At 41.4% G+C, this 25,442-nt stretch overlaps 2 protein-coding genes across 3 annotated transcripts; one reads left to right on the forward strand and one right to left on the reverse strand.

Moving 5' to 3' along the window:
- Window positions 1-14: 14 nt before the first annotated feature.
- Window positions 15-17,445, reverse strand: LOC108080763 (solute carrier family 22 member 4). 2 transcript variants are annotated; one of them, XM_017175618.3, is made up of 5 exons: window positions 17,170-17,445; window positions 2,700-3,646; window positions 2,470-2,624; window positions 2,240-2,408; window positions 15-2,180 (listed from the first exon to the last, which is right to left on the reverse strand). In XM_017175618.3, the coding sequence occupies exons 1-5, from the start codon at window positions 17,320-17,322 to the stop codon at window positions 1,196-1,198; spliced, it is 2,409 nt and encodes an 802-aa protein (XP_017031107.1). In that variant the 5' UTR covers window positions 17,323-17,445; the 3' UTR covers window positions 15-1,195. The 2 variants fall into 2 exon arrangements, with proteins under 2 accessions (XP_017031107.1, XP_017031106.1); XM_017175617.3 differs by lacking the exon at window positions 17,170-17,445 and adding an exon at window positions 14,651-14,985 and having other exon boundaries at window positions 16-2,180.
- A 5,341-nt stretch (window positions 17,446-22,786) lies between these two features.
- atms (RNA polymerase II-associated factor 1-like protein antimeros) lies at window positions 22,787-24,883 on the forward strand. The gene is made up of 3 exons (XM_017175737.3): window positions 22,787-22,997; window positions 23,070-24,036; window positions 24,113-24,883. Exons 1-3 carry the CDS (start codon window positions 22,924-22,926, stop codon window positions 24,731-24,733), a joined length of 1,662 nt encoding a protein of 553 aa, XP_017031226.1. The 5' UTR covers window positions 22,787-22,923; the 3' UTR covers window positions 24,734-24,883.
- The last annotated feature ends 559 nt before the right edge of the window (window positions 24,884-25,442 follow it).

Below are 25,442 nucleotides of genomic sequence, written 5' to 3' on the forward strand. Positions count from 1 at the left end.
ATATACTTTTATATGCATAATTAATAATTAGACCTGAAACGCTACTAATTGATTTATATTAAAATTAGCTTGGTAATTGGTAATTGATAATTGATAATTCATAATACATAATGGTAATAAAGTTATTAATGTGTAATCTAAAATTATTGATTTCCTCTATGCGCCTTGCAATTAATTATTTAAAAGTCGAGAAAGGTAGTTAATAGAAGTTGTCCATAATATGTAATTATTGTGTGACTACTCTTATATGTATGTCTTTTCATGAAATTCTCTCCAGGTGTTTACAACACAATCACTAAAATGTGGAACCGCAGGCCTTTAGAAGGATCAACCGCCAATAGTTGGCTTTTCTATTTAATGGGTTCTACTTGAGGTCCGATTCGGATCGGTTTTGGTTCAATTGTGACTGCGTAATACTGGGCTTGTCTCGGGGCGAGTTCCACATTCGACCGACGTACTAGGCTTATGGGACTACTTATTATGGCTGCGCAGAAGCTAAACCCAGATTCGAGTGTTTTTATGGCCTTCCGGGGATTTACTAAACTATAAAACTATGCCCTAAAATTAGATTTAATGAAAAATATACATATATAGATACTTTGTGTTATATTTTTGGGCTGCATTTGCGAGCGTCTTTTCCCGTTTAATCGGATTTGGTTAGGGACTTTTCTGCCCCAAATATCTAAGCTTTAGAGTTGTCTACTTAAAAATGTTTGTATTTTTGTCTAGAGTGCCTAATGTATTCCTCGCTTGAGCACTTCGATTTTGGGGACTAGGGTAAAGTTGAGCTCCTACTTTTTAAGTGTGCGAAAAGAGCTAGGTCTGTCTCGGACTTTCCCTCAAAAAAGTTTGCTAGTGTGCGTTACAAAAGGAGGTGCCCCTAAAGTAATAAAGGGCTATATATAGTGTATATCAAATTTGTAGACTGTAGTTTACAAGTCACAGCACCACCAAAGTGAACAAAACCCAAGGTTCTAGCTGTCTGCACTGCATTAGCTTAATTTTGAACAGCTGCTTCTACAATTTAACATTAGAACTATGTTCCTAAATCCTATCAATTTCGACATAGGCAAGGCTCGAGACCTTCCCTATGCGAAAGCAAGTACTTCTCCTAACATCGCTTTTAAGCAACTGTTCTCTCAATCCAACCTCATTTTTGAACAGCTATTCCTGCGCAACCTAATCTAGGAGCAGATCACATTGGTGGGCCATCCTCGTTTATCTTGGTCGTCCAAATGCCGGGCATCAGTTGAGGAGGTAGATTTGATTGCGGCGTGGTCAGTTTCCTAATGGTGCTGTTCGAGTGGATGGTTGGCTTCGAGCTGGGCGTGTAGCCCTTGTTGTCCATGCCGTCGATGATTGTGAACTGAGAGGCCATATTCTGTGCACCCTGAGCAGCCGGTGAGGCGGGTCTTGAGATGGGATGTGTCCTCGGACTGCTGATCAAGGCGGTGCAGAATCCGCCCCAGATGGCCAGCGAGGCGAAGGCCGTCTGGGGAATGAGCTGGCCCAGGACCACTGTGGACCCAATAAAGGGAGCTCCTAGCAGCCAGAAGCGGGCCCAGCAGATGGTCGAGAAGGAGGTGATTTTCTTCTTGTCATCAGTGACCAGTTCCACTGTACAGGTAGTCAGGATGCTGAGCGTCGTAGAGATGGCCATTTTGGACACCATGGCCGAGCACATGAGCAAGGCCACATTCGGGTCCACTCCGATCACGCTCTGCTTGGGCACCAGCCAGCCGCAGTAGGCAATGCATCCTGCCACAATGTTGAAGAGCCCCGTCCACAGCCACTTGCGGGTGGTCTTCAGGATCAGGAAGAGGCCAATGAACGTGCCCACCATCTCGCTGAGGCCCGCGAAGAAGGTGTTGATGTACAGGTGATCGCGGCTGAAGGAGCGAATATTGAGCAGCATGCCGTAGTAGACGACGATGTAGATCGACCAGGCCAGGTGCACACACACCATGTGCCGCACCGCACGCTCCCCCTTCCACATTGACCACCAGCCACTCGGCGGCGGGGCGTCCATCGCCGTCTGAGCCTGCAGTTCCAGCTGCTGGTCAATGTCGTGGGGGAGGTTGTAGCGCGTTCCATTCACCTCGGCGCACTCCAGCAAGATCTTCTTGGCTTCCTGGACCCTACCCCGGGCGATTAGCCAGCGCGGCGAGTCGGGTATCCACCTGGAAAATGAAGAACGAGGGTCAGTTTTGAAGACGAAGTTCCTAAAATCATTACTCACTGCCACAGATATATAAGGATCACAGTGGGCCAGGAGATGGCCATGTACAGATGCGACCAGCTCGACCAGAAGCTGGCCACTCCTGGCAGCATCATCACGCCAATTGACCAGAACTGCTCGAACAGCGTAGAGACGCAGGTTTTATATTTGCCACCCGTTATGTCGGCCACTGTTCGGGGAAGAATCAATTAGCTTCTTTCGTCAAAAAACCATATATGCTAATTACTTACTGATTTGCCCACCGGCTGTGTACATCTGGGCACAGCAGACGGCAGAGAGGCAGCGAAAGAAGACGTGCAGCTCGTAGGAGGCAACGTGGCCGGTGAGGTTTCCACAGAAGATTTGCGTGATCATGCCAAAGAGCATCACATTCCGGGGACTAAAACTGGAGTGGGAATATTTAAATTAAATATTAAATTAATATCAAATGTACATCTCACAATCCTCCGGTGCAACTTACTATTTAAGCAGCTGATTGGCCAGAATGCCCCCAGTGAGCACACCAAACAGATGGAAGAACTGAGTGACGGAAACAAGGATGTCTCGGGAGCAAACGAGATCGTACTGGGTTACCACCGAGTGGTAGTCGGATTCGTGCTGAAACTCTGTGCAGGGGATCACATTGGAGTTGCGGTGCAGAGGCTTCTCCCACACCCGCGGCTCCTGCTCGCTGTTCTCGTAGTTGTAGTAATGATGGGCGTGCTCCTGGGCATCCTGGTAAACATTGCAGAAGTCGATGGAGAACTCCTGATCATCGCTCTCCTCCTTTTGCGGATGGGAGACCTTGATCCACTGCGTCTGATTCTGGGCTCCGACGGTGTTTGGCGGTTTGCAGAAGAACTCCCCGTGACGCGGTGCTGGCGCCGTGAAAATGATGCAGGCCATGAACCATGAGGAGGGGATCTTGCAAAGAAAGATCAGGAGCACCGTGCGCAGCTGCCACTTTCCCCAGGGGCCGGTGATGCGACCCACTGCATCAACTTTGGTCTGCATTTTGGTATTTGGCATCGGTGACTTCCCTTCTAGGCGGGCAAAGGAGTCGTTGGGATATAGCTGATACTCGTGCTGGTGCTTGTGGCTGGGAGTGCTACTGGACAGGTGCGAATAGAAACCTCCCTCGTTGTTATTGTTGTTGTTATTGTTGCTGGTGCTACTGCTGTTGTTGTTCGCCTCTCCTGGCGAACTGTCGCAGGGCAGAGAATTCGGACAACTGGTCAGCGAACTGCGACGACGACAGTCGTTGGAAGCGGGTAGCGGCGGGTGCTGGTGCGGGTGCTGCTGGTCGCGTTCGCCTGCTAAGGTGCTGTACTGGTGGGGTGACCTACTGGCTGATATGTGCGAGGAACTCTGGACTCGAGTGGGCGATGGCTCGAGGTCGTCCTTCAGGGGCAGCAGGGGGGATTCTGCCTGTGTGGGGCAAAAAAGAGGCAACATGGCAATTAGAATTTAAATTAAGGCTAATTGTAAAGGTTCATGTCTGGAATATTAAGTATTAACTTAAATCAAATCCTAGAACTTTTACATCCGAATGCAGTTAATACACTTTTTGCTTTTCTATTTATAGCTCGCTTCTACCATTGCTATTCAGTCAAAAGGACATAATTCACGATTGCATCTCCAGGACATAATGAACATAAATTGCACAGCCAAGTGGCCTGCGTCACTTTCTTCCTTGGTACTCTCCGTGTCGTTTTCTTAAAGTAATTTGAATTCCCAGGAAACCCCTTGCAGTAATTGAAGAAGCTATGTATCCTTGGGCTTAGATATATTTATATAGAACATCTCCAGACTTATCCTTGGGCCTCGGAGGGTTGTCTCACTCATATATTTAGTAACTATAGCGCAGCAAATATTACTAATACGCCATATGGGCACTTCTTTTTCACATATTTGAACTACTTATGTACTTATTTGTATTATGTACATTTTAGCTTCCATTTGCAAGAGCCTAAATGTCACCCATATGACCACAGAGAGTAATTGCCTTTGAGCACGATTTGCTTTAAAGAGCTGCCCAAAAGTTAAGGCACATAATTACTCATTTTAAATATAAATAAAATATATGCACGACTCCATTTCCACATCGCATTAAGTTAGCATTTTTTAAGCGAAATAAAAACATTATTTTTTCTTAATTAGCTTTAACTAATTAACCATCCTCATGTATCCAACCAGCAAAAAAAAATTACCAGAGTAAAAGACAAGCAAAAAAATAAAACAAAAACTCGCCAACCGTTTACGACTTCTCATTTGGTTTTAGCATTTTAGGGTTGACAAATGTCCCTGGAGCCAGAAAAAAAACAGCGGCAACCAGAAACACCTCCCTTCCCCCAGTTGGTGTTCTTATTCAGATGTTCTTGGCCAACAATTGCAAACAATTGCCTTGGCTCGGTGGGTTTTTTTGTGCCGCTGGCCCATCTTTTTTGACTGTAGCATTTGTCGTCATTAAAGTTTTGTTTTTCCTTAATAGGACCTAATATATGCGGGTTATTTACAGGAAAACAAGACCCACAAACACACACTCTGGGACTTTGAAAATCGAAAGTCCTGAAGCAACCATTAAATGTGACCTTCAAAGGAATGCAGGCAAAGGCGATACCTGAAGAGGGGCAGGAATCCGAATTGGATTTCATGCATAATGCATTAATCCGCGGATTTTTCAAGCCGATTGCTGGCTTGGCATAAATTTTGCAAAAGAGAGAAATTTGCAAAGGAAAAACAACCAAATGGGTGAGGGGAAAAACACAAACAGAACGAGAAAAATAACTTTGATTTTCGGGCTGAAGGTCGTTCCATTGTCAGGAGCGATTTCCCAAGGACCGACGCCGGTAAGTATGCAATCATTTTATTAGTTCTCTGCGTCTAACCGCGTGTTTCTAGTTTTATGCGTCGCCCAAAATGAATTCGTTTTCGTATCTCATCGCTTTATTCTTGTCTTTTCGGGTCTTATTTTTGTTTTGCTGACTGCCACCAGTAGCAGTTGTGCAAATATCTCCAAGGTTAATGCCGATTGCCTTCGCCTGTTGTTTTATATTGGTTTTACGTTGGGAAAGGCTTGGAGAGGGCAAATTGAATTTTATGCGTCACGTGACAAATGGTTGAAAATACTGCCTGTTAAGGTGAATCACTTTTGTAGTTAGGGCCTTGTTAACGTATCCCAAGGATTGGAAGGACCTCTAGACTCCTCTTTTGAATACATATATCTCATGTTTACCTTAGACTTTAAAAGAAAACATTATTTCACTTGAAACCTTCGTTAAATACCCAACAAGGACTTCTCCTTTGGAAATTTCTTAAGAGGCTTGGGCACTCATTTAAATTTTATATTTAATAATACTCAATTGCAAACCCATAGGAATTTATATCTGAGGGTCATGAATGTGTTTTTTAAAAAAGTTATTTGAAATTGCGAAAAAGGAAACCTAAGGAAGCAATCTGTGAATGCCGAAGTTTTTATATTCTTTCTCAGGGATATTAAAATCAATATTTATCCAACTACAACAATGTCCAAAAAAACGATATTCTGATTACACTTTCAATCTTAAAACAAAGCTAAACCCCAAAAAAATAACATCTTCTACAGACGGTGTTCAATGCTCAATTAATTGAAAAGAATCCGTTCCCAAGAGTATCAGAGGCCGACGCCTTGTAGCAAATTTTTTAATAAAGCACAAAGCCCCCGAAATCCAGCTATAAATTATTCATAAGTCGCTGCCGCACGGCTGACTGGGGCCAGGATGCTGAGCACAGGCGCATCTCCTCCTTGTCCATGGTCGATGACTGATGGCGGGTCTTAAAGCCCGTCCGGATTGCCGTCTCAGCTCCCTCGGTCATAATTAAAGCAATTTTCTTACAGTCAGATTGAAACTTTGCTTGGCTGCTTTAATTAGCTGTCAGACTGGAAAATTTGTTGCCCTCAACCAGCTCCAATTATCTGCCCAAAGCGAAAGCACTTAGCTGGCCGACTGGGTCTGGAAATCATTTTTATTCCAGACCGGAAACAATTGCCGCCGCCACATTTCTTTATATAGTCCCCATGGGAGTAGAGCATCCTTAATATTTCATTAACGTATTTATTGCTCTTCATAATTCAATCGAAAGCGTTCCCCAGCGAAAGGAAGGATATTGTTTGGCGTTGCATATAGGACATGGAAATTGATTGTTTATCGGAAGGAAGGAGCAGACTTCTTGCCACTTGGGCATATAGTACATATGGTGTGTCGTGGGTCCATTGTATGCCAAGAGGGAAATTTGTAATTGAAACCGAAGCGAGGAAGGGAAAGCTCTTTGGCTTCAATGTAGGAAATATGAGTTACTTTCGGGTGGGAGGCATAATGAGAGAAGTATTCAAAGAAAATATTGTGTAAGGTTGTGCGAGGATGCCAACAAATGTCAGAGGTTGTTAAAGAAAATTACGGTAATTGGTTGGGCTCTTGGAAATTCAAGGAGTTATTACAATAAAATTGTTGATACCATTTTAAGAATGAAACTTGAAACATTAAATATTTACAATCTCTTTTGGCTTTTAATGAAAACAAAATGTAAATGTAATTATTATTACCAGAGAAATTTGACAGATCGAGGGATAGTTCTAGCTTAGTTTACTTAAAAAACTTAGAAGCTGAAAATAAATATATTTCTCAAGATTTGGTAAACTCTTATCTATATAGCTTCACCCTATTTACCCATTTCGAAAAGTGCTGCAAACATTTTCGATGCAAAACAACAATTCATGACCAACTGTTTGCCAATAATTAGAATAAACCTGTCAGACAATAGACAAATATTTAAATGCACTTTCCAAAATGTCACACTTTAAGAAGAAACTAAACCAACTTTTAATTAAATATATTCACTGCTTAGCAATCTCATAAAATCTCTCTTGACAGCAGCAAAACAAGCCAAAGAAAGAAAACTTTCCACACTTCTGAGCCAGTGTATCGCTTACCCATTAGCCTGGCCTAATGATTAATTAATTGTTTGGCCTAACAATCTTCAGGTAGCAACAACACATCACCCGGCTGCTATGACTTTTCCTCTTTCTCTCGACAACAAAGGACACACTCGCACACAAAGTTGCAACTAAAGTATTTTCTTTGTTACGAGGAAAAGTTGGCCCAATGGTTGAGGAGGCAGTGGGTGGTGGGTTGACAACAATGGACGCCAAAGTTAATTGGAGCAATGCCAGGGCGAAAGTGTTTCCTGCTCGGATTTGCCGTTCCTGCCCCCTGGCAAACAGGCAACAGAGACTCTGTGAGGGATGCGGGACAGGTGCTAGGCTGATGTATTATTTGCCACTGTTGCTGGTAAGTGAAAATCCCTGGCAAAAGCTGTTGACATCCAGTTGCTGAGGCGAGTTAATATGCTTGCTTCCGCCGCTCCTGCTGCTACCTGAATATTGTTTATGCATCCATAAATCCCCCTCTGAACAAGGATTAAGGCATAACATTGTGCCAAGTTGGGAAAAGCATGAAGGAAAGTGATGACAAATCAAAATTAAAGAATAAATAACAATTCTAGGTATTTTTCCAGCAAAAGGAAAACTCGTAATGGCTCTTGTCAAAGCTCGTTAACTATAATATAATTACCAAATTCGTTTACCAAAAGTTTTCCCCAAGAGGAGATGACAAAATGCCGTGTAATTAAATTGCCTCAAAATAGATTTTCACTTCATATTTAGCGGCCAAGGACCACTTATTTTGGCGGTCAAGACATGCAATGTGGAGGCCCGACCTCCCCCAACTTGTTGCTGGCCCAACTAGGCGGCCAATATGAGCCATTCGAGTTAGCCCCGTCACGATATCGTGGCCAGACGTGGGCCCAGACGAAAGTGAGCATAAATATTTGATTAGTTCCAACTCGTAGCTTGACCCCCGAGTGGCCGGAATGTGTTGGCGATAATTTATAAAAATCCGGGCTATATTGCCAAGTTGGATGTCTGTCACGAATGTGTGTATATATATTATATACATTGATGGATGGAACCATCTCACTCTGACACGTGTATGCAAATGCCTTCGATGGCGTTGGAGAGCCATAAACATTCGCAAGCTCCCAACTGTCGAAACAATTTGGCGCAGCATGGCGTATGCGTAATGTATTGCAGATTGTTTTTATGCCCACCAAGCCCATAGAGTATGCGTGGGCACTGCTGCCAATGGGTGCGGTAAGTGTTTTGGTTATGGCATATTGAAGGATCGAAGGATTCGAGGAGCTTCTTAAGGGGCCTAGAAACCACCACCAACTGGGAAAGTGTTAACCCAACAAACTTTTATCGGGGCCATAAAAGCCAACTCCACCTACTACTACTACTAATATAGTATATCAACATCACTCTTTAATTATCTCTTTTATTGTTTCGTTTATTGTCTGGAACATAAACTGTTTTAATGATATCCAACTAAGTCGGCGTCGCCCACTGTTTAGTCAAGTGTTTGCCATTCATTGCCAAAGAATAGTGGTCCCAAAAAGCGTCAAGTAAATAAATAAATAAATAAATAATAGAGGCCAACGTCAAGGTAACAAGTGAAATTTGCGTAGAACATTTATGTGCCGAACGATGACACCAGAAATCATTTCCCAATGCTTTGAAAATTGTATTTTTCAAGGCAGCAAACGAGAAGGGTCTCCAAAACATAAGTGACAGGAAAATTCCATTTAATTTTTTTTTGCAGAAGCAAAAGACTATAATTTAAAGGGGCTTTCCTTTTTTCCATTTCCCTTTTCCTTTTTGCAATTAACTTGAAAGTGAAAGAAGGCAGCCACCAACACCACCAATTTCTGTTCAGGATTTATGACTTGCCGCCTTCTTCGAATTTCTTGCCTCTGATTTATGTGCCGCAGCAATTGAAACTGACAACTCTCCCACTGCAAACTCATGTGGGGCAGGTCGTATTCATGGCATTCAGATAAAAGTCTGAGCGGGCCTGAAATTATGGACTTTGCCTTTGATTCGCACGGAATTGCCCGCATTCTCGGGACGCTTGGATGAAGGATATGCATACATTAAGCGGGGGAGTGAATTCTTTATGAGTCCGTTCTTTTCCATCTCAGCAACGTTTCAATTGCTCGGAAAGCTTTCCTCTGTTTGTCTCCGTTTTCTTTCTGTATCTGTCTCTGTGATTTTTTGGGGATTTCCTTGGATTTAGGTGGGGCAGGTTTGGTGACAGGGAAAATCAGATTTTGACAGACGAATAAACACCTAACGAAAGAAGACGCACGCACAGAATTTGAAGTGATTTTTATGTTACTTTTGTATTTGTTGTTCTTTTTAGAGAAATGTCAACCATAAATATTCAGGAAAGTATACACCCGGGAATTGAATTTTCCTCCTAGCTTTAGTAAATATTTTCCTCGACTGTTTGATGGGCTTATGGCAATCTATAGCCTATATGTAATTTCGGATTTCGGCTGGCAGTCAATTGCATTACAAATCAGACAGAAACACATCTCATAAAATAGCAGATGGTTATTGTGACCTTTTGGCAGGCACAGTGGACAGTAGCTAATAATTTGGCTCTTGATTAAGCTATAATGTATACCATTTTCCATATCTAAGTCCGGTTAACAGAATTCTTCTTAGTAAAGATTTAAAATTAAGTTCTTGGCATAACTGTTTATGACCCTTGGGCATGCCAATGTTTAAACATTAATTAATGACAGTAATTGAATCTTATTTACCAGGATATCCCGTCATTATGATCGGTTTCAGCCACTGTGCCCGTGGGCCACATGTGCAATTTCCCTTTTGGCCACCGACTAAGCAGATAAATGGAAATTGTGCCTCTATTTGAGGTCTGCCACTAAGCGGCTTACGAAAACAACAGGGCCATCTACTACTCGTATTCGTATGCGTGCGTGTGTGTCTGCGAGGCAAAACCCCGCAGAACATAAACATAAATAGGCCTGGACCACCAAATTTAGTTGTCCTTGGCCAACGACTTGGCTGCTGCTACTGCTGTTTGGCCTGACGCAGTCAATCGCCTTGCCTTAATCGCAATCTGTCACAAAACAGCCCGAAAAAGGCCCACCGAGCACGTAGTTGTCCTGCGGCCAGGCATCCTTAAATGCGGAATAGGTAGTGGAGTCAGAGGCAAAAGGGAAATATGGAAAGCAAATTATAGGCTTGCTTATCCTGCGTAATGAGTCGTCGTTTGGCTTGGGGAAAATTTTAAAATTGAATTTTCATTTCGACGCCTAAAGATTCCCGGAAAAAGAACGCTTCACACTTGAGTGCTCGGCATAAACAATTTATTGTCGGGAAAACAGAAGCCTAAAAAATTACAAAAGACAAAGGACAAGGGAATTCGGCTTTCTCTAAGCTTGTTTATGGTAATATTCCCTTCTAAACATGTTTACTATATAATCGGTTTGCTTAAGCTAATATGTTGGCATGATAACTTTTGTTAAATTACTTGGTAGTTGCCTCCAAGGGGCCCCTGATAATAATAATAAATATTCTCTAATAAATTGAATTATCATATTTGCCAAGAAATTGCTCAGCGCAGCTGAAATGTATGCTACATAAAACTTAACGACGCATAATTACAATTACAAGTAGCAATATTGTCAGCTATATCGTCCTATTGAATTTTAATGCCCTTTTCACACCCGTTCATTGCCATGTTGCATTTTCTGGGCGCTTCCTTCTGCGGATCCCTGACAGCTTAATTGCCCTGGGAGCCGCCCATAGAGCACACCGCCCCACAAGTCAAGGCCGCCCTCCCAATCAGACCCACTCACTCACTGGTTGTTTCCTCACTTTTATTTACACAATTGTCTTGTCTTTTGTTTGTTGCTCTCATCTGGTTTCCGTTTCGGTGTTTTTTTTCCCCTGCGTCGTTTCTGGTGTAATTGCTTTGAGTACTTGGTCTTAATAGCGTGAGCCATTTTTGTTTGTTCAGTTCGTTGCCAAAAATAAAAATAAATCCCCCGACCAGCAAAGGATTCTGAACCTTAAAGAGGTCTTTAAACTAGGCCTGAACTTGAGCAAAGGTCACAAGTAATTAACTAAACTTTAGAAAAGGGAAAAGGAATTCTTTTGACTGATTTGATTTTTGCCTCGCCAGGCGTTTTAATTAATTTTTAGCTTACTCTTCTATTTAGTTCGGAAGTTGTATTCATTTTCAGCCGCTTTAACAGCTGCCTGGGCGATTCAAGTTGCCAACAATTTTGCTGATTAGTGGTAAAACGAGGGCGGAAGAGTTGCTGGCCCCATAAATCTCGGGAAAATCTCGAGCCATTCAAAGCAAAAAGTTGTCCTCAAGATGAAATTGAAAAGCGATTATCGCAGTCGAGGCACTTGAAAACTGTATGAGTGCTCTTGTTTACCTTGCCTGGCGAGTTTTATGACACTTTTCAGCCAACTGCCCCGCCATCAAGTCGTTCAATGCCCTTGACCCAAGGCACTTACCTTCCCCAACGTTCTCCCTGGCCCTATTTATTGAGCTCTCGAGTTCGCCGCACTTGGGCACGAAGTTCGAGGCACTTTACTAATGCAAATGAGGCAAACTCGAGGGGTCCTCGACTTTTCTTAAAACCAATTAAAATCCTGCTAAGAGCACAGCGCTTAAATCCCTCTTTGCTTATCAATTTTTAATAAATAATCAACGATTTTGTTGGGCCTTTACTTTAACCGGCAGCCTTTTTTCATTGTTCTGTTTGACCTTGGCGGCTGTGTAGTGGTCAGTTCTCAATCGGAACCAGTCCGGACAATAAACTGGAAAGTGGGTGGGCATTAACCCAGAAAACCCACAACCCTTCAAAGGTTTGGTTGGCTAATAAAAGTTTCATTTTGTCAGTTGCGAAAAAAGTGACCAGTTAAGCGGTTTCGACCATGGGTTTGGTAAGTAGCTGGCAAAAAAGATGAAAGCTTTAAAAAAACCTTAAATTCATATAAAAATAAGTATTTTAATTAAACTTCTTTAAGTTGTCCTTAAGGATAAAAAATACTTGTAATTCATTTGCTATTTTTACAAGCCTGATGTAGTGTCCTCTTTATTAGTGTTATTTTATTAATGACGGAAATTCCCTTTATTCCTGTCCACTGTAGCTTGTTAGCACAGATTTGTGGGCCGTAACTTTACGACCATACTGGCATAATGATTGTCCTTTACAACGTACTTGGCTTGACGTTTATTTGAGCAACATTTTTTCGGGACTCTGACAGACCTTTTCGCTGATTTTTGTTATATACGAGGACCAGGGTATTATATGGTAGCTTAGTGAGCAACGAAAATGTATATAATAGGGGCGGAAATATAATTTTTATCTCCATCAACAGCAGGTTCGATTTAGCTCATGTTTTTTTTTCTGTGGCTAAAAAAATGGCTTAATAAATGACCGATAGAACCTTCACATGTATATATTCGGCCTAGAAAAACACTAGGATTTCTATGGGAAATTCATTAACGAAGACATCCACATGGAGGCTGGAATTCAGGCTCCACTTTCCGAAATTCAAATTACTTTGTTTACACTCACGTATAGAGTGTATTTATTTGGGCAATTGTTCAGTTGGATGGACGATTAGAGGGTCTAGTTCAACCAGACCTGGGCAAGGAATTCACTGCCAAAGTGCTGCCAATTGAGACACGCGACTTTTATTTGAGCTCTAAACGAATTGAAATTGGAAATTTGAGTTGATTGTTAGCTTTCGGAGAAGGGGAATTCGCGTGTCTGTCTGGAGGAAATTACCCGGGTCAAATTGGAGTCGGGTTCATTGGAAAGGTTGTTGAAGGTACGAATACATTCTCTGATTCAACCAGTTTCGGGTTGAATATAAAAGGTTAATTTTAAATTATCAACCATTAACTTATATTATTTTCTTTATATTTCGACCTTTTACTATTTAGTAACTTGTGGAGTACAAGGAAAAAAATAGTTAAAATACCGCAAGAAATTTAAAAGTTAATCTTAAGTAGCAAGGAACTTGGACACGGACCATCATTTGTAAGTAAATAACCTTCTGGCAAAATATATTTATCAATATTATCCCCTTTCCCATAAGTATCTCTATATGGTATATTTTTTGCCTTCTTATTTTTCACACGAGGCAAGCGCGTGTCCTGCGCCGACTAATTTGCATAAGGATCGTGGGAGGTGGGGGGAAAACAGAAAAAGGAGACGACATTTACATAATCTGGAAAGAGTATGGCATACACGGTTCCGACTTTGACGTTTATCGCATTCGCATGCTAAACAGAATCCACTATCACCTTCTTATTCTCCAGAGTCAATACGCACGGCTCACGGAGCACGTGTGGCTGCCACACTAATGAGTGGAGTAACCCCGCCAGCGGCCACCTGGAGCCTCGCAATCAGCTCTGGCGGAGCGGAAAGCAACCGGGAACGAAGAACGTGTTTAGTTTCAAAACTTGACTTAATTTAGACAGCCGGAATGACGTCATCAAGGCCTGATTTTAATTAAAGCCTCGCCAAAAAAAAAGGAATCGTCGTGTCACAAAAATGTGAAATATATCTGTAGATGGCAGCCCAGCGATATCTGCTTAGGCTGGACGTGGACCCGAAAGTAAACAATTTGCCAAAAAACAGGGACAAAACAACAGCCACAAAGGAAAACTCTTGGGGAAAATTTATTTGTTAAAGAAAAGGCAGGCCAAAACGGTCATTTGCCTCATTTAGTTGGTGCCATTGGCAACATTTTCCCCTTGATTCGTGTATCCATCCCCATTCCCCGATATCCTTATTCACACCCGAGAACAGAGCTCCAGCGGAAGTGCTCCTTGGGGTGTTCATTCGCATCTGTGAATGATTGTTTGAATAATTGAATGGATCTGACGAATTTCTTTGAGGCCAGGCAGGCGTATAAGACCACGAAGTCGGAGATCACAGGAGTTGGGTTTCCGGCGGAAAGGAATTCAGGGTTGCGCGGGCTCAAAACCCAACTCAAAAGTTTTTGTTATTCAAACGGTTGCGCCGCGTAACTCACACTAACATATAAATAACACCCGTTAGGGTGTGTCAATTACAATGAATAAAAGTTCTTGAAAGCAACTAAGTTAGAAATATTTCAAATATTTTAAATGGATTCCGGCCTCAAAAGTGTTTAAATTCATCAACAGCCGAGTATATCTGGCCAAGGCAGACAGCGATAGAGTCTAGTAATACTTTAAGTAACTAAAAATAATACAAAAACAAATGGTTTCTGAAGTAACATGCCCAAACAATTCCCTCTTATGTACATATATCATGGATTTTCCGGGTCTCCTGCAATTCGACCTACCCTAACATAAGACCCTTCCAAATTCTGCCCAGCTTATCGCTGTGCCACGCACAATTTGCTCTTGGATTTCCGCTTGAGGCTGGGAGTTTGTAATTATCTCCGAGCATAAAATTACGCATGCATATGCTGCTAATTCGCCTAAATAAAATCCACTCGAGTATATATACCGTAGTTTCATCCTCATCATCATCATCATCATCGTCGTCGTCGTCATCCTCATCGGCATCCCCTTTCTTGGAGCTCGCCTCGTCATTCCGCGTTGCCAACTTTTCGCTGCTCGCACTGCCAATGCCGCTGGAGGAGCCGCTCAGTGAATGAATGCCACTGACTAGGATGCTGTTGCCATGACCATTGCCAACATTATGGCCACTGGTGCCATTGCCATTACCGATACCGTTCGCGCTGCTGTTGCCAATGTCCGTGAGCATAATGCGTTCGAACCCGGTCGAAACGGCGAGAAGTTCCCCGCTAAATGTTTGCAGCAATCAGATCATTTAACTCAAAATTTATTCGTATTCCCACGCACTATCTATCAGTAAATCATTTATTTCTTTAACACTTTTATTGCCAATCGGTTTATTCAATTTTGTATTGTTTGTGACGAGGCTTTAACGACACACAACGAGACGTTTGATTAAGAAAAAGATAATTTAAATAAAATAATGCTAATTTTAAGTAAAAAGGAAAAAGCCGAAACAATTTTGGTTTATTTGAGTAAATTTAATTTAATTTAGGTTAATCAAATTACTTTTCTAGCTTGACAAAGTCATGAAAAGTTAATTAATAATTTTTTAAAAAGGTTTTACATTGTTTTACCAAGTCTTAGTTAAGCTGAAGAAGGAACCGTTCTTAAACTAACTTAGAATGGCTTTCAAAGCCCCTTCAAAAAAAACACAAGTTGTAGAAAAATAATATGAATATAAATAGCTCAAAAAAAAAACTAATATGGAAGAATATTATTTATTGAAGTTATTTATTGTAGTACTAAAAACGTAGCTGCGTCCGCGCTATAAAAATGACTCGTTTTGTGCTGGCGTTCGCCCAACGCGCAACTGATTTGCCGAAAAGCCACGGATGCCGACGGAAAGCAGGGAAAACTGACGAAAAGCTCCGCCAGCTGTACTTCGTTTTTCCTTTGACCCGAAGTACAATGGAAATGAAAACGAAAGCAAAAGCTCCCGCCGACGACAGAGCAACTTCTTCAGAGTTCATTCACGAGCAATGCTTCAATGAGGCCGGTCGGTCACGTGTGTTGGCCAATTTCACTTTCGTTGTCCCCGCAACGAAATGGCCAACTGAATCCGGGCTAAACTAAGGCCAAAGCTTTTGGAGCTAACATCCCATGCGAGCAGCTGTTGCTCAACTCCCCTTCTCAAGGTTGCCAGCAGGACCTTCCTCTATGCGACTCGTAGTGCGCCCTCCTGTTCCATCGGGCACATATTTCATTTGGCCACAATTAGGGGGGCGCAATAAATGTTTGACAAATTAAATATACATATTCCACCAATTGACTCGATTAATTGGTCGTTCTGTGGATCTGTCAACGGGAGGATAACAGGGCCCAATTGGAGCCAAACCGCTGACGCACGTGCCATTGCGTGCCTGTCACTATCTCCTCTCGTTTGCAGTTTCTCCATTAAAATGGTAATAAGGGAGAGAAATAATAAAACTTGTTTAATGGGAGGCAAGTTGAAAGGCCACCCACCCATCCAGCACCGGTGTACTATATGGAATATTGCTATATTAAGGCTGGTCGTGGAGATCTTCTTTGAGTTTATTTCAATTTCTAGGAATATCTATTATTGAAGCTAAATACTAAACAGCACATTACAAGTGGGGGAATTTTAAATAAATTCATTAATTATTCAATTTTACAACTTAAAAGCCTGACAAAGTTTTTCTTAAGCAACAATTATTTGTTACTTTGAGCTATTGTCAATCGCTTTTGTTCTAATTATGACGGTTAGCGGCTGTAGTTAGTGTCATGCACTTGGCTTGTTGGCTTGTTTGCAAATCTAATTCGACAGCCACGCCCCCCACCGTCCGCTCAACGCCCCAAACCATCTGTCATTGTTCGAATGAGAGAGCTAATAAATTTTACATCAACAATAAAGGGAGGCGAATGGGAAGGTGGGTGGGGATGGGTACGCGTGCATCTTTGTTGTAAAGGGAACCTGTGATTGGCACGCGCAGCAAACAAATTAGCCAGAAAGTTCTTATTGTTGTTGTTGCTGGTGTTTGGATGTAACGTTGATTACGCATACGCAGCGTGGCACGACGAAAAAAGCCATGCAGACAATAGGAAAAGTTTTAGGTACCCCAAGTCTCCCTTGTAAACATTTTATGGAAGATGTATGCAAACCAAAAACAAAAAGAATTAAATGAGTTTCAAAGTTAGGGGCTGTCGAAAGTTTAAATGAAATTAGCAGGTTGTGTGTTTTATACGTGGCGTATACGTAATATGTGTGTCATAATATAGAGTTTGGGTTTTGCCATTTGATATGAGTAACAATTAAGGATAACTTTTAATGGGGATAGACAAAAAAAAGATGAAGAGAAACTTGTTCAATGGTTTTCCCTTTTAATTTGGATTCGAGTTAAACAAGACCATAGAATAAATCTAAAAATGTACAGAATCATGCCCATGATCTGAGACCAAACACTCTCTGAACTCCACATTAATCACCTGAACTTTCAGCATCACAATCTTTATTGCCAGCCGATCATTTAGGGGACTCTTCCGATGAGGCTCCTCCGATTCAGCTTCCGCTTCCTCCGTCGGCCCTGACGGCTTGCCATTGCTGCCCATTAACCCAGCATCGGGATGGATGAAACTCATTTTTAACTTTGTGATTTGCACAGGTAATTAACAAGGAACTATTCGAGCAATCTCATGCCGAGCTAGTTGTGCAATTGGATTTTATATAATCACGCGAACACAGACACACACACAGCCCGTCAATAAATCTAAAGCGCCAGAATGCTCAGGTTTTTGGCGGGCAAAGCACTTTCACATTGAAAATATATCCAGTGCTGAATATTAATGGATTTTTGATATCGAAACGAGACGTAGCGATCGGATCTGAGATCCGAGAAACCCCACTGGCAGCGGTGCAGTGTGTGTAGGAGGCAAGGGCCGAGTTGGAACTACAAAAGAATTGGCAGCCAAAGAATTTCTTTGGGCTGACTCGATTTCCGCTCAAACAGGAAGAAGAGGAACGCGCCGAGGGTATCTATTAATATCCCACTCGTAGTACTTGTCTTCGATTCTCCCACAATTGCACTTGTCCCCTAAATCCCGAGAGATCCATTTCCTGGCTCTCAGCAAATTCAAGTTCAAGTTTGGCGAGAGGCAAGACGAAAGAGTTCAGTACACTCATTGATGTGGCTAGTACTACTTACACATTCATTCTATATCACTCTCGTGCTGCTGCCAACGGCGATCTACGTACAATTGTACACTTGCCAAAACGGCGAGTAGCAGCCAGCCAAAAAACACTCATACGCCGTGTCGGCCAGCAGCAATTCATTTCGCTTTTCGTATTCGCCTTTCGCTCTGTTTGCTTAAGTGTTTCTTTATATTCTTGTTCGCTGCTTTCATTTCATTTCGTTTATTTGACACTTTGTTTGATTTATCTTTGTTTTATTTGTTTTCGTTTTTAACGCACGACACTCAGGTGGTGGCAAGAGGCGCTGGATGGGCCAGGGGTTATCAAGATGTAAATTGATCTGATACATGCATACACATAAGTGTAATTATTAATAAACAGGTACAAGTTTCGGCACGTGACTGAATGTAAACAGGCCCAGCAGATTGTTGTTTCACTTATCATTTGGCAGGCAGCACAGCTTCCCACAATAAATGGGTAGTTTCTTATGCTGCCGCTGGCCACAGGCATTTCCCACGACAGCAATCGCTGCTAATTAAAGCTCTTGTATTTGCATAGAAAAGAAAATGCATTAGAACCATATTTTCTTCATTTGCATCCGAGGTACACGACATGATCGCGTAATACACATGATCATCGTCTCACAGTAAACATGTGGAAATTGATTTCGCCAATAATTGGAATGAATAACAAAGAGAGTGCGAGTGCGAGATTGTTCCAGTATAATGGGTTTACCTGACTCAGTAGTTAAAGGGAAAAACATAATTCTAGTGACGTAATGGGTTATTGCCACTTGTGAACTTAAAAGCGTTTTAATTACTGATTACAGTAAGTCTCAGTTGAGACTTTTAACTTTTACTTCTAATTGAAGGGTGAATTTGGAATAGTCAATTTCAGATTTATTGAATAATTTGTTTGATATTAAGTAACCAGGTTAATTACCTGTACTTTTTAGCCCTGAGACGATTTCCTGGTAAGAGGTAGACCTATCAAATGTAACTTAAACAGACTTCCCCAACTGCAAGTCCACTGACCCCATATGAATGGCAACACGTTTTGTCTGATCTTCCACAGGTTTGAACAATAACTAATCCGAGAATATATTTACTCGATTTGAATAATGCCAAGTTCAGAGAATTTCCAGGTCGGGAGACGTCGCCGACCGATGATCGGGACGCTTCAACTGAACTCTGTAATTTCCCACAGTCATTTCACAGTTTTTTTATGAATAATAATGGATATATGTGTGCCTGGTATATATATTTAGGCAGCCCTAAATCAAAAGTTTATTGTGGCAGTAGCAGAAATAAAAATGATTTGAATGGTTTAAACACTGCACTGAATATTTAATTAGTAGGAAATAAGGAAAATAAAATTAGTCTAGGAGGCAAGTTTAAACCAGTATAAATTATTTTTACAATTCACTAAAAACTTTCCTAGAAAAACCAAAAATTCCATGTTACTGGCCAGCGTTTGACACCCTTTTGTGAAGTCATAACAAAATTTTCTTATGCACTTTTAGAAGGACCATAAATTATTTATCAAGTGTGGAAATGTTATCAGCCTTCATAGGCTAAACACGATTGAGTTTAATTAATAAATTTAAAGCATACACACGCGGCATTCATTATATTTTACACAGGTGTTAATTATTTGTAAAGTCGTATTCAGGACTCACCTATTTGAGGTAACTGGTATCCAGCTAGAGAGGCTGCCCTATTCTGGTAATCATAGTTCGGCAAGGACTGGACTGCTTTTCGATCTCCTTTTCTTGGCTACCGTTCGCTGTGAACATTAAGCGGATACTGAATTCATGGCGAATCCGATCGCTCCCTTCACACTTCACCTAAAGTGCCAAAAACTCTACTAGTTTCGGCACACACACATGTCACCAACTGGCAGGCATACCTAGTATATATATTAAGCAAATATGTATGCTAATAAACAGCGTTTCAAAAAGAACGACGGTCTGCGAGCTACGAACTGCGAACTGGGTGAACCTGCGAATAAAGCGGAATAAAGCCGCTCTGTTTGCCCAGCCAATTTAGCGCTTGTTGCAAAATGTAAACCGTTTTCGAAGCTAAAGTCGCGCGCCACCCGATCCGGATCGGGATCAGGTATTCGGCCGGAGATCGGCTATCTCCGAATCCACCACCCGAGATCAGTTCGTCGGCTCACGAAGCTGGTTCCGTGGGCTAGTAACGAGCATGGAAATTTTCAACCGGCGCACGCTGCGCATGGTCAATTGATTTGCAACTTTTTTGTTGCTTACTTTTGGCTAATTTGATTGATCGGCTGTTCTTCTTGTCATCTCCTAACTTTTGGTTTAACTGGTTCGGCTTTGGCAGTTGGCTTTCCTCCCAGTCATGTGATGTGTTGATTAAACAATAATTACTAATTGACAGTAATTAATAATTGTGAGTAAAAACAAAAGGCTGAAAACGTGACATGTTTGTGTACCAAATATAGTTTTATGACGTATGAAAAGCCAGCCAAAACAGTCTTTAAACACTAACTAAGTAAAAATATATATATTTTTAAATACAACAATCTAAAGTTGGTCGACTTTTACTAATTTCTATGCCTGTTTGATTGTTTATATGCAAATGAAAGGTAAAATATTGTTGTTGAAGTTAATTGTGATGCCGAGATTAATGCTATATTTTCTGTTTACACGTAAGAAATTGTACATTACATTGATTTAAAATTGTACAATATTAGATATGAAATAAAATAATTGCTTCAAGCTTGATTTTACATTTGTATACATTTAATTACAATGATTTGAAACTTATTTTTCCCATGAAGTTCGTTGACTTTGTACAAATTCTAATTGTCATGGTAGTCATGTTATTTTATAATTATTATTATTTGGCATTAACTTATTTTTTAGTCAAAAATGGGAGTTTCGACTTATCGACTTTTTTTAATCTAAAAGATAAAAAAATACCATTGAAGAAAAGGTTTTTAATTCTTTTACGCCCAAAATTGTATGAAGAAAAAAAGAAAACAATAAATATTTTGTATCTCACTCTCTTTCTTATTTATTTGTACATATTTATTTTATATATTTTCTGACTCCAACTTCAAGCCATGGTTAATTTAATTATTTAAATTAATAGAATTAGCATGTATTCATCGAGGCCACTTTACTTTAACCAACAAACTGCACCACCCCAAAAGGTATCTCACTTTCCACTAGATGTATTATTTTTTTCTAAACGATCGATCTATGCTCAGCGGTGACGAATTCCCTTAGATTTGAGCTGATTTCTTAATTTATTTTATTTTCTTTCTATGCTTCGCGATCAGCAATCAACAAGGCAATGCTAATTTCTTGTGACGATTATTTTGCCAAGTCGCCTTCGTGTTAATATCAGATGTAAATAAGCTTATGAAAATGGCAAAGATTTTTCTCTCTGCCTCCTGTGTGTGTGTGGTATGTGTGATGCGTATAACCTTGTTATTGAACTCACTGCTCGGATTTGCACGGCTTGGACAGGGGGGGATTTTTCGCAGCTTTCAACTAAGTGATACCCATTAAACACACGCCACAAAAACAGGTGACAATCACATTTTTTCCATACAAAAAATTACAAATACCATTTGTTGCTAATTCAATTTATTGTGTTGTATATTTTGTGTGTTTATTTGCACTGGCCATTTGTGGTGGGCCGGGATGTTTACAAGTCATTATTGTTGCCGTTATATGGGCTTTATTATAATGTTAGGTGCTAACAGGTAAATCTTGTTTCTTATTTATTGACTTTGAATCCTGGATGCGGCAAAGGATTCTTGTATAGCTTTCGCATGTAACTCTTCCTGGATTCCTTCTCGAAAAGCTTGTTGGCACTCCGGTAATTGGGATTCCGTATAAAAGTTTTTTGGCGACGATTTTTTACGCTGCGTTCTTTGTTGATGTCTTTAGCGGGCTTTTCAGTTGTTAAAAGTAATGGAAACCACGTAAAAATGTTTTCCAAATCACCAATGGTAGGCAAATGTGTAGTTGAACTGGTTGTAATGGGTCTTGTAGTTGTTGTTGTTGTAGTAGTTGTTGTTGTTGTTGTTGTTGTTGTTGTAGTAGTACTTGTTGTTTTTGGTTTTCTTGTTGTTGTACTTGTTGTTGTAGTTCCATCCGGTTCATAATATTCACCATAATCTGGCGCAGCTGTCATTGACAATGTATAATCATTATATGGTCTATATTCATTTTTATTAAGTGGAAAAATTTCTAAGGGTGATGGTCCGTCAAGGTAATTGAAGTAGCTATATTCTCTATCTGATCTAGAAAAGGATCTTTTAGTTGCTCTTTTAGTTTTATATGTTCTTGAATTTCGACGAAATGGTGAGGCTCCGATTTGATTATGAGTCACACAAAGCGCTACTAAAATAATGGTAACCAAAGAGATCCGACACATTTTTATGGCTAAACTAGAATGAGTCTATAAGAAATATATAAAATATATTTATAATACCACTGAACACCGTTTATAATGACAATTTGGATGCTTAATAATGCTTTAGGTTCGTTTCAGTTAGTTCCGTTTCATTTTAAACACAGATTAATGACGCGTTATAGGATAGTTTAGTTTTTTTTTTTTTTTTAAATTCAATTCAATTATGTTTTCAGTGATAAGGATAAGGAAGTTCGAGAAGCTATTTATTTCATATTTCACAAAACTCTTCCTAATTTTATTTTATTATTCAGATTTAGATTTATTGGTCAATGTTTTCTTAACGCTACAAGTTTAAAACTGATAAATTAGTGCGCTAGTCACTATACCTCAGGCATTTTTTTTAAATTAAGCATTTAGAATTGATTTTCACCGTGAACAATTTGAATTCAGGCGCCAATGCTGGGCAGCACTGAACGAAAAAATGGGCAGCACGGGTCGCTCAAGCAACCAGCGTTGCCAGACTTTACATTCAGGGATTTAATAGGCCAAACTTGCATCTGGCCACACTGCTGTTTTTGCACCGAAAATTAATTAAAATTTAACAATAATTTAAGAATAAAAGTATAAACAGAGGAGTAAATTATAATTATAGCCATGCCGCCGACTATCAACAACTCGGCGATCAACAGCGCCGCCGACAAGCGGCCGCAGCGGCAAACGGAGCGCAAGTAAGTGTCCAGATAACCAAACCAAATCCGACGCCGGGACATTATAATCATACATACACATATCCCCTGTAGATCGGAGATAATTTGTCGCGTCAAGTACGGAAACAACCTGCCTGACATACCCTTCGACCTGAAGTTTCTGCAGTATCCCTTCGACAGCCATCGCTTCGTCCAGTACAATCCCACGTCGCTGGAACGCAACTTCAAGTACGATGTGCTGACGGAGCACGACTTGGGCGTGACGGTGGACCTGATCAACCGGGAGCTGTACCAGGCCGACTCCATGACCCTACTGGATCCAGCCGACGAGAAGCTGCTCGAGGAGGAGACCTTGACGCCCACGGACTCTGTGCGCTCCCGCCAGCACTCCAGAACAGTCTCCTGGTTGCGAAAGTCCGAGTACATATCCACCGAGCAGACGCGCTTCCAGCCGCAGAACCTGGAGAACATCGAGGCCAAGGTGGGCTACAACGTTAAGAAGTCGCTGCGAGAGGAGACACTCTATCTGGACCGCGACGCTCAAATCAAGGCCATAGAAAAGACATTCAGCGACACCAAGAGCGAGATTACCAAGCATTACTCCAAACCCAATGTGGTGCCTGTTGAGGTGCTGCCCATCTTCCCCGACTTTACCAACTGGAAGTACCCCTGCGCCCAGGTCATCTTCGACAGCGATCCCGCCCCCATCGGGAAGAATGTGCCCGCTCAGCTGGAGGAAATGTCGCAGGCCATGATTCGTGGTGTGATGGACGAAAGCGGGGAGCAGTTTGTTGCCTACTTCCTGCCCACAGAGCAGACGCTCGAGAAGCGGCGCGCCGACTTTATTAACAATGAGCTCTACAAGGAGGAGGAGGAGTACGAGTACAAGATCGCTCGCGAGTACAACTGGAACGTAAAGACCAAGGCCTCCAAGGGCTACGAGGAAAACTACTTCTTTGTCATGCGGCCGGATGGCATTTACTACAACGAGCTGGAGACGAGAGTGCGTCTCAACAAGCGCCGCGTCAAGGTTGGCCAGCAGCCCAACAATACTAAGCTGGTAAGTCCAAGCTCTTTAATGCTTCACTATGCCAATTTATAACTCCCAATTCCCACATCCTTTTAATGCTTTCTAGGTGGTCAAGCACCGTCCGCTGGACAGCATGGAGCATCGCATGCAGCGTTATCGCGAGCGCCAGCTGGAGGTACCTGGCGAGGAAGAGGAGGAGGAAGTCGATGAGGAAATGGAAGTGGATGAGGAACAGAAACAGGCCGTTGACGAGACGGAACAGACGGGCGAGGTTCCCTCGGGTAGTGCAAAGACGAAAGTAGATGGTGGTGATTCACCGGCCCAAGTGGCGAGGGACCGACAGTCACGCTCCCGGACCCGCAGTCGCAGTGGCTCCAGTTCTGGCTCGGGCTCTGGCTCTGGCTCCCGAGCCAGCAGTCGCTCCAAGTCCGGCTCTCGCTCCGCCAGCGGCTCTCCTCGATCGCGCACAAACTCGCCTGCAGCATCCCAGAAGTCTGGAGACGGCTCAAATAAGTCGGGATCACGATCGAGATCGGGTACACGTTCACGGTCGCGTTCCAAGTCCGGCTCTCGTTCCCGTTCCCGCTCAAAGTCCGGTTCCAGGTCCCGTTCGCGCTCCCCATCCGGATCCCGGTCTGGCTCTGGCTCCCGTTCGCCCAGCAGATCGCGTAGTGGCTCGCCTAGTGGCTCTGGTTCCAGTTCTGGAAGCGGATCAGATGAGGAATAAAGAACTTCACCATAAGAAAATGCTTATTAATAAAACACTACGATATCTATCAAAATAAATTAGCAGTTGTCTAATATTCATTTCATTTTGTCCGGTTTTCAAATTCTTTTAAAATAATTTTCGAAATTTGTTCATTAAGTTAAATTAATTTTTCCCAAGTTAAAAATAAAAAAGATATAAAATGTATATACATATGTACAAAGAAATTAATAAATTATCGTTCATTTTATTATTTTTTTATTATTATTAATAAATGTAAACTCTTCTGTTATTTTTAACAAAACTAATTATTATCTAAACAGAAATCGCTGATTTTTCCTACCAAGCAAAACTGGTGAGAATTCAAGTTCCGTATAAAACATGGGAACATAGGAAATCCCCTGATATTTAGATACATATTGCAAAAAATAGTTTTCAGTTTATTTTCTTCTTTATTTTGTAAGAAATTAAGTTATACAGCAAATTTACATATTAAAGTGTATACTATACGGTTACTAGGAATTCGGAGAATTAGCACCGAAAAACAAATTATAGTTGCTAGGATCTAAGCTTTTGGCTATGAAGATTAGGCTTAGATCTTGTAGGGTGTTTATACTGGACAAGAGATGAACTAATCGCTATCACCTTAAGATATATTTGTACTAAAAACCAGAAGGAAAGCTAACTACGGCAAGCCCAAGTTTTTTTTAGTAGGAGAGGAATTTTAAAA

This window comes from Drosophila kikkawai, chromosome 3R, assembly GCF_030179895.1.
Source record: "Drosophila kikkawai strain 14028-0561.14 chromosome 3R, DkikHiC1v2, whole genome shotgun sequence".
Lineage (NCBI taxonomy): Eukaryota > Metazoa > Arthropoda > Insecta > Diptera > Drosophilidae > Drosophila > Drosophila kikkawai.

What these genes read in the sequence shown, in the direction of transcription:
- LOC108080763 (XM_017175617.3), bottom strand. Translation starts at nt 14,911, where the DNA reads ATGCTCACGGACATTGGCAACAGCAGCGCGAACGGTATCGGTAATGGC. An exon ending in ATGATGAGGATGAAACTACG is followed by an intron (nt 3,647 to 14,650) that starts GTATATATACTC and finishes TGCCCCACACAG; the next exon opens with GCAGAATCCCCCCTGCTGCC. An exon ending in ATCCTTATATATCTGTGGCA is followed by an intron (nt 2,181 to 2,239) that starts GTGAGTAATGAT and finishes TTCATTTTCCAG; the next exon opens with GTGGATACCCGACTCGCCGC.
- atms (XM_017175737.3), top strand. Translation starts at nt 22,924, where the DNA reads ATGCCGCCGACTATCAACAACTCGGCGATCAACAGCGCCGCCGACAAG. An exon ending in CAGCGGCAAACGGAGCGCAA is followed by an intron (nt 22,998 to 23,069) that starts GTAAGTGTCCAG and finishes TATCCCCTGTAG; the next exon opens with ATCGGAGATAATTTGTCGCG. An exon ending in AGCCCAACAATACTAAGCTG is followed by an intron (nt 24,037 to 24,112) that starts GTAAGTCCAAGC and finishes AATGCTTTCTAG; the next exon opens with GTGGTCAAGCACCGTCCGCT.